Genomic DNA, 12,748 nt, shown 5'->3' on the forward strand with positions numbered 1-12,748 from the left:
AGACAAATCCAAATCTCAACATCCCAAAGTCCACCAACCCCATATGGGTCAAGTGGCAACTTAACAGAAGGATGCGTTAGGTTGTAGGGTCTTTGCCATGTTTCAATAATGTTTGTGATAATATGTGTCCAAAGATGTTAGGAAAATCAGAGAAGCGACAAGATTGCCACAATTTTAATTTCAATAAATGTTTTGCTATCGAGTGTTGGTGTATTTTTTAAATATTTAAAATTAAGAAAAATATATATATTTTTTAAATTAAATACTTTAATTTATAATGTATTGAATATACGATTTAAAAAGAACTTCCTTTTTAAACTTCTTTAAAAAATATTATAGAAATACTCGTTAATATTTACCTTTCAATTTCAATAATAGAAAAAGACATACTAATAATGAGGCCACGAATTCTCACTTGAATTTAAGCTTTTGAGATATGAATTAATTTTACATATGTAGTAATGTATTATAATCATTAAGTTCGATGGCTATCTAGGAGGAAACAACATATTCACTTTATATTTAAAAAAATGATATTTGTACATTTATTTTATAATAATTTTTGTGACAACTTTCTCTCTCATATTCACGTTATATTTTTACTTTATTTCTTTATTGTTTTGGTTTTCGTACCAATACATACATTTCTTTGTAAAAATATGATTGTCACATAGGTTGTAAAAAAAAAATAGATGTTCAAATAACACAACTCTTATATTTAAGCTTTTGAGATAGAGTGAAAATAATATGGAAAATTATCTTTATACATCTATGTTCAATCTACACTATGAAAGAGATCGATAGAAAAAGAATGGTGTAATATGATAAGAGATATAGAGAGAAAATGAGATTAAAATGAGTGTTTGAGAATTATAAGTGTACAAATTTAAGGGATTTCAAGGACTTCAACATACTGTATGTATATACTTGATATTATTGCAATTATTATGGTTGATCAATGTCATCAATATTACCAACCAAAATGTTATCTTAAGTGCTAGCTCTAGTATCATGTTAATAAACTTCCACTACTAGTTCACATACTGTATTTTCCAACATATGGTGACTTGTGGAATTAAATGGACTCGGATGCTATTTTAAATTTATGTCAAATCTAACTCATTTCTTACGAAATTAATTTGAAAGATTAAAGTGATCTTACATGTAAACTCATTTTCAATGAGACTCTACAAAACTAAACATGGAGGTGTCAAACTCAAGTAAGACTTGTAGGTGTGATTATCATTTTGTAGAAATTAATTCCCATGCCAGCTAAAAGTCATTTGAACATCATCTCAGGATATAAATTAATTATGAATGGCCTGCCGATAATGACTTTGATTAATTATAACACTCATAGCGACTTATGTATCAAATCATTCATTCAATTCAATTTAAAAACATGGAGAAAATTATATTCTTTTATGGAACAAAAATAATGTTTATGGAGCTAAGATAGCATTTCACGAGTTTCCCACATTCCCTGTCGGGTTTCTAGCAACCACCCTTTTGATTTGTGACCGCCAAATTTTGAACAACAAGAAGATGAAAATAATTTGGTCAACAAAAAAAAAAGAAATTAATAAAAAGTTTATTTGTAAAAATTAAATTATATAAGCCCGTACACAAATTAAAAAAAAAAAAAATAAAAAAAAAAACAATTCAATGGCTGAGAGAAGGAGAGAATGTTTGACAGATATTTATTTAATTTTTTATGATTATTTTAGTCTCTCAAGATCATCCTATATTGTAAACAAAATCATATAGTCCTATCTTCTCATTTTTATCAAAAAATAAAAAAGTTTAAAACTTTCGATTTGATAAAATCATTTTTGAAGTTCAAAAGTTTTTTATGTAGTAAAATTATATTTTAATTAATAAAACTTTTTTTTTTGAAAGAAATTAATAAAACTTAATTGCTTTATAAAATGTGATATTAAGATTTGAAGAGTTCAATTTTTATTACTTGTTGTGAATTATTTTATATAAAAGTTCCACAATTTTTTTTTTATGAAGAAACCACAATTTTTTTTTTTTTTATAATGAAGATTTCCAACTTTTAATTAAATGAGAAGTTCCAATCCCCATAAGCTTAACTCAGATAGTATAGATAATGTATGTTATATGCAAGGTTCAAGGTTCAAACCACGACCACCAAAAAAAAAAAAAAACAGAGAAGTTCCACGTATCTATTTTACATTATCAGTCCTTAAATAATACTTTGTTTTATTATATAATCTTGGATGGGATTTAGTTTAGTTGAAGTTCAGTATTAATCATAAGCATGCAAGGCGGTTCCCGATAATTTAGAGGTCCAATTGTAATTTTGATAATTTTTGTTTAAAAAGAATTGATAAAAAAAAAATCCATCATCATTTATAATGATAAATAATTAAGTTGTAGTTAAATACATGAGTATATGTTCAAACATGACTTTTACTTACAGACAATCAAACACTTACATATGAGCAATGAATACTTGATGGCAAAATTGTTGTCTTTCAGACTTTCATCTCCGAAAAATGAGATTTATTGACTAATTTTGTCCGTAAGTAAAAGTGTTGTTTTTTATTTTACTCACCCTGAAAATTGTACCCCATCCCTACAAATATTTGAGACCTCTGTAAATTAGAGGTTCGACTTCATAGAGCTCCTTGCTCTTGTCCAAGAACGAGCATGTAAGCATGAAGAGGCATATATGTTTATTTTATCATATATAATTATATATTTATAAAAATAAGTTTGTAAATAGTTGGAGGGTATCGAGTCAATAAAGGTTGAAGTCAATGCTCATTTTATAGACAAAACTATCTCTATAGGTCAAAACAAAATGACCTACAACTTATTTGCATGAGTTATGTTATGTGTTATTTTCCCTCGTTGAGGTCCCTACATTTGATTGACAACTTCCCACTTTATGTCATGATCCGTTGACAAGAACTATAATATGCATCTTTTCTTAAAAACATGCTAACTTACTCACGCTATTTACGATTAGCGACGCTATAAAAAGAAAGTATGAGTTTAACGTCGCATTGTCAAATTCTACCGAGCATTTATACAATACGATGTCTTCCAGACTCACATGTTAGTTAGTTGACTCGAGAAAAATTTGAATAACCTCATTCGACTGCAATAACACTCTCGCTTAATCTTTCACTAATTGAGGAAACTCATCAAACTTTTAATCTCATATAAGCAATTTCGATTAGCAAAGTAATAACTTTGGGATCTTTAATTTGTGCTCTTAAAAAACTATTACATTTTTTATGAAAGATATTAACATTCTTCATAAAAGATATGTTGTTTATTATTCATGAATATTTCGGGTTGGTTCCACATTCTCACTCTAAAAATGTACTCCAAAATTCTACAAATGTACTCCAAAGTTCTACTCTAGTTGGTAAATAACAGAATATAATTTATCACCGACACCGATACCGCTTGCTTCTCTTTCATTCAACATATTCAACATCTTGAGAATTTGACATATATGCATTGATTGAGAAACACAATAATTTATTCAAATGCTCACAGTTAACTGCTGAATTATGGAACCGGTTACAATTAACTACCGAGGAAAACTTCGGCAGTAAACTACCGAGAAAAACTAAAAACTTCGGCAGTTAACTGCCGATGACACCTCAAACATGTTTTTCTTTTGTTGACAAAAACCATAAATTGTCATTAATAATATTTATTGATTTCGAATGTTTCAATCATTATTTTAGTACGTTTCAAACAATTGCAATATTATATTTATGCGTATATATTTTAATAAGAATAACATTAAATCAGTGTAAAAATTAAGCATTTGAATATTGTTTTGCACATTACTTAAATAAAAATAATAATAAAAAAATCGTTAAAATAATTGTGCACAACGATTTTTTTAAAGTATAATATGTTGTTATATTTTCTACATTAAAATAATTCTGCACAAATATTTTTTTTTTATTTAAGTAATTTGCAAAACAATATTCAAATGCTTAATTTTTACGTTTATTAAAATATATTTTGAGTAATGCTCTTTATATTTTTCAAGACAAATATAACAACACCTTTACATTGGCTTGGTAAGAAAACAGAGGTAAGTTATGTCACATCAAAAAATATCCTATACTTGGTGTGTTACTAACCAGACTCACATGTATTTATGTTGGTGGATTAAACTCAATTAAAATAATTCAAATTATTATATGTTTTTAGTAAAATGCCTATGACCCTATATTTAACTTATTAAATCGCAAAACAGCTGTTGTAAAAAGTCTAGAAATACAATAATATAACTTCTCATAATTTATATTACTATATAATTTGTCGTACAACCCCTGCAAACGCAACAGGCTAAAGACTACACATCATCAACATTTGCATGTACTATTGATTGTACATGTCATGGACCATAGCAGAACAGTGCTGCTTTACAACTGTCAAAATATAAAAGCTAAACTCATAATTCATCATTCATAATTCATAATATAATACATAAACAAAAGCAATCCTATCATAGAAACAGAATATAATAAATTAACACTTTTTTGTGAAGACAAAATGCGGAAACTTTGCTTCCATTTTTCTCTTTCGTGTATTATTATTTTATCAAGTGCGCTCTTCTTCCTTTTCCATCGCTTTCTTTATTTTTCAAATATTCTTCATTCATATATAGCCTACAAAAATATAAAACATGCAGTTATTATTATTAGTCAGTCAATGTCACTAATTATATGGTCCCTCACCTAAATCTAAACGAGAAAAATATTTATTATTTATCCGTAAAAAGTTGATGTAGACCATACACCACTTTGCTCATATTACTAGAATAGTCAAATTTTGCCAAAAGCATGTAAACACATTTTGAAGGGTTGAATCATGAATATTGAATACTCACCGGTTCTCTTAAGTCATTTATCTGATTATGGATATTTTTGTTTAAGTTTCCAAATGAAATGATAAATTATTAATAATTAGTTTACTCAATGGCAATATGTGTCAAAAATCATTTGTTATTTTCCAAAATCGTTCACTCATAATTAAATTATTTTATTCTTTACACCATTCCCATTAATCCTTACATGAGACAGAAAAATTAAAGTATATAAGAGTATTTTTGTCAGTAGATAGTTAATGTATAATGTGTCTCATAAATAATTGACAGACAAATATTAAAAAGAAATATTATATTATATTATATTTAATGATGGAGGAATTACACTGCAATACGAAGGTGACGAAATAAATTATGCGATAATAATATTGTAGAGGAGATTAAATAAAAAAGCTTACATGCATAGAGATATGGTAAATCGACCACTATCTAAGAGTGGTAAGGAGGGGGTGGAGATGCATAGATGTAACTGTGAACTGGTGGTGGAGGAGAGTGATAAACTGGGTGTGGAGTGTAGGGAGGATGAACTGGTGGAGAGTGGTAAACTGGTTTTGGAGTGTAAGGAGGGTGAACTGGTGGTGGAGGGGATGAGTATTTGTATGGCTTCTTTGGTGGTGGTGGAGAGTGGTAGTAGGGCTTAGGGCTGACGTGATGCACTGGTGGTGGTGGTGAGGAATACTTGTATTTTGGTGGTGGTGGTGAGTGGTAAACTGGGTGGGGGTGAGGGTAATGGTGGTGGGTTGGTGGTGGTGGAGATGGATACTTGTATGGTTTTTTAGGTGATGGGGGAGGTGAGTGGTGAACTGGGTAGGGGTGGGGGTGTGGGTGTGGATGGGGGTGGGGGTGTGGATAAGGGTGATATGGAGGTGGAGGAGATGAATACTTGTATGGCTTCTTTGGGGGAGGAGGTGAATGGTATACTGGATGGGGGTGTGGGTAAGGTTTTGGGTGGGGGTGGGGATGGGGGTGTGGGTAGTATGGAGGTGGTGGAGAGTGGTAGTAAGGTTTAGGGCTGTAATGATGCACTGGTGGTGGAGGAGAAGAATATTTGTATGGTTTCTTTGGGGGAGGAGGTGAATGGTAAACTGGATGGGGGTGTGGGTAAGGTTTTGGGTGGGGGTGGGGATGGGGGTGTGGATAGTATGGAGGTGGTGGAGAGTGGTAGTAAGGTTTAGGGCTGTAATGATGCACTGGTGGAGGAGGAGAGGAATATTTGTATGGCTTCTTTGGTGGTGGTGGGGAATGGTAGTAAGGTTTAGGGCTTACATGCACTGGTGGTGGAGGAGAAGAATATTTGTATGGTTTCTTTGGGGGTGGTGGAGAATGGTAGTAAGGTTTAGGGTGGACATATGGTGGAGGAGGAGAAGAATACTTGTAAGGTTTCTTTGGTGGTGGTGGTGGTGAACTGTAATGGTAGGGAGGAGGAGGTGAGTAAACCGGTGGGGGTGGAGAGTGGTAGTAGTATGGTTTCTTAGGTGGTGAGTACACTGGTGGTGGTGGTGAAGAGTAATGGTAAGGTGGTTTAACTGGAGGGTACACCTTGGGTGGTGGGGAATGTGGAGGGTACACCTTAGGTGGTGGTGGAGAACTGTAGTGGTAAGGTGGTGAGACTGGTGGATACACCTTAGGTGGTGGTGAATGTGGAGGGTATTTCTTGGGTGGTGGTGGGGAAGAGTAATGGTAAGGTGGTTTAACTGGTGGGTACACCTTGGGTGGTGGTGAATGTGGAGGGTACACCTTAGGAGGTGGTGGTGAAGAGTAGTGGTATGGTGGTGAAACTGGAGGATACACCTTAGGTGGTGGTGAATGAGGAGGATACTTCTTAGGTGGTGGTGGTGAAGAGTAATGGTAAGGTGGTGAAACTGGAGGGTACACCTTAGGTGGTGGTGAATGTGGAGGGTACACCTTAGGTGGTGGTGGTGAAGGGTAGTGGTAAGGTGGGGAAACTGGAGGGTAGACCTTAGAAGGTGGAGGAGGTGAAGAATACAAGTAGCTGTTTGCTGAAATTTGAGATGGTATGGAGAGAGACACTATTATGGCTAATAGAAGAGTCAAAGTGGCAGAGGCCATTGGAGACCTCATTTTTTTTTTTTGTTCTCTTGTTGCCTTAACCTCACTAGATAGTGGGATTTTGATATGCTATAATGTAACCAAGTGATGCCCTTTATATAGATCTTTTATTTACCTACTAGTACTAATCATGTTGGTTGGTAACTTTGTTTTCAACTTGTCAAAATTTTGTTGCCAATAAGGCGTTGCCGTATCTTTTTTTAATTAAAAGTCAATAATATTCAAACACAAGTTTTCATTAAACAAAAACTAACTTACTTTTCTGAATAGGTTGATTTAATTGGAAAAAAGGGAGGATAATTTATACAAAAAGAGAAGTTGTATTCCCTATATTCGGTATCATAAAAAGAAGAGAAACAATTATTAAAGCAAATTTTGGTTATTTTATTTTAATCAATTTTTTAAAATTATTAAAATGGACAGTGTTTAATTAAACCATTTTTTACCTCAATATCCCAAGTGAGCTTTGGAGTGCGTATTTGGATTTGATGTAGGCTGCAAGCTTTTAGCAGGAAATAAAATATCTTGAAATATCTCAAAATAAAACAAAATGGACAGAAATCCGTAAGTGTAGTTCAGTTGATAGCTACCAGAGATAATGTTTATAAGGGTTGGGGTTCAAATCCCAAATTCCCCACACTAGACTATTGAAAAAAAAAAAAAAAAAAAAGACAGAAAATATAAAATGTGTTAAATTGATGTAGATTATTGGAGGTGTTAAAAAATCATCATTGTATTCTAATGCCTAATTTATCTTCTCCACATATCTTTTACTGTTCTTGAAAAATGCATGCATAGAGACCTAACTTCGTGCTATATTCGTCTGTCCCTTGAAGACTTTTCAAAAAGACTCGTACACCAGGGCCCATATGCATGGCATAGCAGCCTCAATTATAGGACGATAATTTTACGTGAAATTTTTATTATTACTTTATACAAATATTTATTTATTTATTAAAATTTTACATATTTACTTTTTTAAAGTATAGACAGAAATTTTTTCATTTAAGTAAAATTAATTTCGATGTTATTAATTCATTTCCTTTCATCCTATCAAATTAATGAATACTATCCTTGTTGGTAGGCAGAGTCTAGAATATTCTAGATTAGTATATACACTTCTAGCTACCTATCACAAATTTTGCATGCATTTAAATGATTTATCATGGCATCGTCTCAGGCTTGGTCCTTTTCAGATAAAGACAAAAGTTATGTCTCTGTTTACTTTTAAGCCAAAGTTTTTTTTTACTCTTGTGTAAAGTAAAGTATATGACTTTTGATATACGGATAGGATTCTGGGTTCAATTGGATATAATTTACCCCGAGGTATATAACTATTTTCTTATATTGTTGTTGCTTTTCTAAAACTATCAATAATGAAAGAGAAATGATATTTGTACAACCATTTTTTATAATTTTTAGATAAAAATTTCTCTTTCATATTCACATTATATTCTTACCCTCTCTCTTCCTTTTTCTCTCTCCTTTGTTTTTAACCAATGAAAAAAGAGAAAAAGAAGGTTGTCAAAAAGGTTGTACCAAATGGTTGTTCAAATATCATTGCTCTAATGGAAAGGTCTTAATATCATCTTTATTTAGTCTCGTTTTGGAAAAGTGATTTAAAATCTGATCCGATCATAACGATTTTTACATAATAACATAGAAACGCATAAAAAAAATATTCGATTTTTTATGATTTTTTTGTTTTTTGATCGATTTGCAGTTTTATTTTGAATCGGCTTGTATTTGAACACCCCTACTTCTTACTCATCCACACAAGGTAACTCGAATCAAGGTTGAGAAGAATAATTATTTGTTGAATCTACCATTTGTGGTGGACTAATCTTTTAAATTTCTCGTAATAGTTCTTTTTACTTTCATTCAGGTATTCCTTATCTGTTTCTGATGTAACTTGATTTTTCTCTTTGCTTCTCTCTAGTATACTTTGTGTAGGGCAAGAAGTAAAGAGGTTTAGTTATGGAAATTCCATATTAGCTTTTTTAAAATAAAAAAAAATAGAACAATTTGTTTCACCATTTAATTTTTATAATTATATTATAAATAGAGAGATTAAAGTAAAGTTGACTAAAAAATTCGAGTAGCTAATAAGCTCGTACTTCCTCTAATTCTTATTATACGAGAAAATTTGTTTTTCAGATTCATTCACTAAATAATGTACCATGTTTCTAATATAAAATAAATACATCATTTATTGAATCTAAAAAATCAACTTTCTTTGATAATTGAGACCCAGGGTAGAACATGGCAAGGGTTGATTATAGAAAAATGCTAAAGAGTGTCTACACTTAAAATGGTAAGAAATTTTGAAAATCTATATAACTATTGCATTAGAAATAAAACTCTTTGACTTTTTAATGAATTTCTAAATTATAAATTATTAAAAAATGTCATAGAGACACTTGTTAGCGATATGATCTGTTATACTCTATAGGTCGCGTCCTTTTTTTTTTTTTTGACAAGTGGGTCGCGTACCTATTCTTAATCAATCAAAAATATGTTGGATAACATATTTAATTCACCGTTGAACAAGAATAATGTTTTTTTATTTATTGTATCAAAGAATAATGTATTTTATTCACCGTACTAATATTATAAAAAAAAATAAAAAAAATCGACCGTCGTTCTTTTAATTTTTCTGTCCTAAAAAAATACTCAGTTTAAACGAGCAAGCATATATTTTCAATATCTAATTTTTTTCTCAATTTATATTCCACTCATATCATATCATATAATATACTTATTTTTGGTCAAAAAAAATATAATATACTTATTTATAACATTAATCACATCGTTGACTTATTTCTTTCTCTTTCAAGATACTGAGGAGATTTTCTTTATAAAAAAAAAAAAAAAAAAATCCATATTGAGGAGATGTATGCATATGTACACAAATCATTAAAAGTGTAATTGAGTTGTGTAAAACACAAAAAACTGCAGAGATGGGAACAAATAAATTAATAGAAACGGCAGCTTAGTTCATGCTCTTACATCAGTAAAAAATTAGGTGGGAGTTATTATTTTTCCACAGATTAGCATATATATACCCCACAGGTCCATATCATTTTTCCCCTTAAAAAAAGTCCATGTTACTTTTGTTTCAATGTATCCAAACTAGGAAAAGTCCGGAAAATTAGATTTTACCTAGGCAACAACACATCACCATTAATTATTTTTTCCATTTTTTTAGTTTTCCATGTTTTAAGATTTTTTATCTTTACTAAAAGAATCAATAAATTCTAATATCTATCTCATTACACCTATTTTTTTGTTACATGAGATAAAAAAGAACAAAGACACAAAAAAATGAAAAGAAAAAAATTATGCCCTAATAAAGTACACATCAACCTTATCCCCGTGAGCTTAACTCAGTTGGTAGGGATATTGCATATTATATGCAAGGGCCGGGGTTCGAACCCCGGACACCCCACTTCTCCACAATTAAATTGTGTGAACTCTAGCCACTAGACTACTTGACCAAAAAAAAGTACACATCAACCGTGTCAAGTAATAAATTAAGCCCTAATAAGAAGAAAAAAAAAACAAAAAATTAAGCCCTAATAAATTCCAATATCTCATCACAACTATTTTTTACGAGGGAAACATGTCTAATGTAGATAAAATATAATTGGTGCAAGTTTGTGAATTTAGATTATGTTTTTTAAGAAGGTAAACTAAATTATCAAAATTGACATAAAAGATAATCAAACATGAGACTCGAAATATACTTTCACAGTTTTTAAAATTTCAATTCAAATTTAGATTATATTCGATTACATCTAGATCACAAAAGTATAAATTGAAAAAATATAAAAAAAAAAAAAAAAAAACTTTCTAAGAGCATTACAACTTTAATGTTAGAGGTGGCCTTTAATTTGTTTAACCGTGTGTAGTTTTTGTTTTGTTTCGTTTTTGTTTGTTTTTCATCCTTTTATTTTGGGTTAGATTTTTCTTCTCCTTGTATTTTTTTTTTCTCATTTATTTTGATATATTTTAAAATTATAAAGAACAACAGCAATAATAATAAATTAATTGCCCTTAAAACATTTTAAAACCGTCACTAGCAAGTTAAGGGAAGTCACCAACCACACAATAATGACCCTTAGGATAGTTTATTGATTTAAGTCATCAGAAGTAAGAAGAAAGAAGAAAGGGAAGGCACCAACCCAAACAATGATATTCGATGATCATGACTAAAAAAGGTTTAACTTTCATATCCAACCCCTGCATATGCATATGCTTGACTTTAATATTGGGATATGATCCAATATTTTGCATCATGCATAAGTTATTTTTTTCATCGTTAGATAAAAAAAATGTCACACCATTGCACCAAAAAAAATCACATTAAATTTAAGGGTTAAATATGTTATTGGTCCCTATAAATATACCAATTTTTCGTTTTAGTCTCTCTAAAATTTTCCTTCAACTTTTAGTCCCTAAAAAATTTTCCATCTTCACTTTTGGTCCTTCTTTTAAAGTAAACTCATATGTAGAATTCATATTTTTGAATCAAATTTTTCAGAAAAATTCATAATATTATAAGAATCTCTCCCAAAAAAATTAGAACTTTTTAACAAAACATGAATTTAATATGAATTTTTATATTATTTATGGTTAAAAATTCATATATAATTTATGTTTACTTAAAAAATTCTAATTTTTTTTTTGAAATGTTTTTACAATATTCTACACATTTGTGTACAATTTCATTAAAAAAAAAATACTAAAATTTACTTTGAAATAGGGACCAAAAGTAGTGACTCAAAATTTTACAGGGACTAAAAGTTGAAGGAAAATTTAAGAGGGACTAAAACGAAAAGTTGCTATATTTATAGGGACCAAAAACATATTTAACCCTAAATTTAATAGTAAAATATATTGATCCGATAATAAAAACTAATTTATGTATGTTGTAAAATTTGTTTCATTTATATACAGTAGGATTGACATATCATTTGCTAGAGTAATGTTTCTTGGACACCTTATATATGTATGGCACACTTATTTTACACTAAAAAATAAAATATTTAATATATAAAAACTGTTTTTTTTTCCTTCGAAATGATAAAAATTGTTTATTTTTTATAATAATATCACTTATGGTGGAAGACGGCCGAAAACATGCCATAACATAGAGCTCCATCGACCATCGAAACTTCACCATCGATCATCGTTGAGTCACTAAAGCTCTTCCACCGACCACCTTGGATCGTTAGAACTCCACACCATCGGCCAGCCACCATCAATATTGAGGTGTCAAACAAGTGTCCCTATATATGAACCGTTTACAAAGGAAGAAACATAACAATGTAAAGGGTTAGAAAATGCTTTGGAAGAGAAGATAACAAAAACAAAACATAGAGGAAGAAAGCAGAGTATCTGAAAGAGATGAGCACATGATCTGCGACGACAACAGAGGAAGAGATGAAGAGCTCGTGTGAGAAGATAAAGAGTTTGAAAAATTTAGGGTGTATATTAAAACAAAAAGTTGAAATATTTATAGAGACTAAAAACATATTTAATCAACAAAAGTTTATAAAGAGTTGCATTGCACCCTTCATCTTACAAACCGATTTTATGTGGTTGAGTTGCACTCAATATAAAAACCTAATATGGTAATCGTTTGGGACCATCTATCATTTATATCCACGCATCAAACTCAATAATGTCAGGTGTGATTTTATATTTTATAAAGAGCGACTTCCATCACCATACATATCAGTTTTGTAAGAATGCCGACTGAACATAAAAACCTAATATCTAGTTACA

At 30.5% G+C, this 12,748-nt stretch overlaps 1 protein-coding gene across 1 annotated transcript; it reads right to left on the reverse strand.

Moving 5' to 3' along the window:
- Nucleotides 1-4,276: 4,276 nt before the first annotated feature.
- On the reverse strand, nucleotides 4,277-7,038 carry LOC11428130 (extensin-3). Its single transcript, XM_024775112.2, has 2 exons — nucleotides 5,287-7,038; nucleotides 4,277-4,670 (listed from the first exon to the last, which is right to left on the reverse strand). Exon 1 carries the CDS (start codon nucleotides 6,968-6,970, stop codon nucleotides 5,318-5,320), a length of 1,653 nt encoding a protein of 550 aa, XP_024630880.2. The 5' UTR covers nucleotides 6,971-7,038; the 3' UTR covers nucleotides 4,277-4,670; nucleotides 5,287-5,317.
- Between the last annotated feature and the right edge of the window lie 5,710 nt (nucleotides 7,039-12,748).

Source organism: Medicago truncatula, chromosome 1 (assembly GCF_003473485.1).
Source record: "Medicago truncatula cultivar Jemalong A17 chromosome 1, MtrunA17r5.0-ANR, whole genome shotgun sequence".
Taxonomy (NCBI): domain Eukaryota; kingdom Viridiplantae; phylum Streptophyta; class Magnoliopsida; order Fabales; family Fabaceae; genus Medicago; species Medicago truncatula.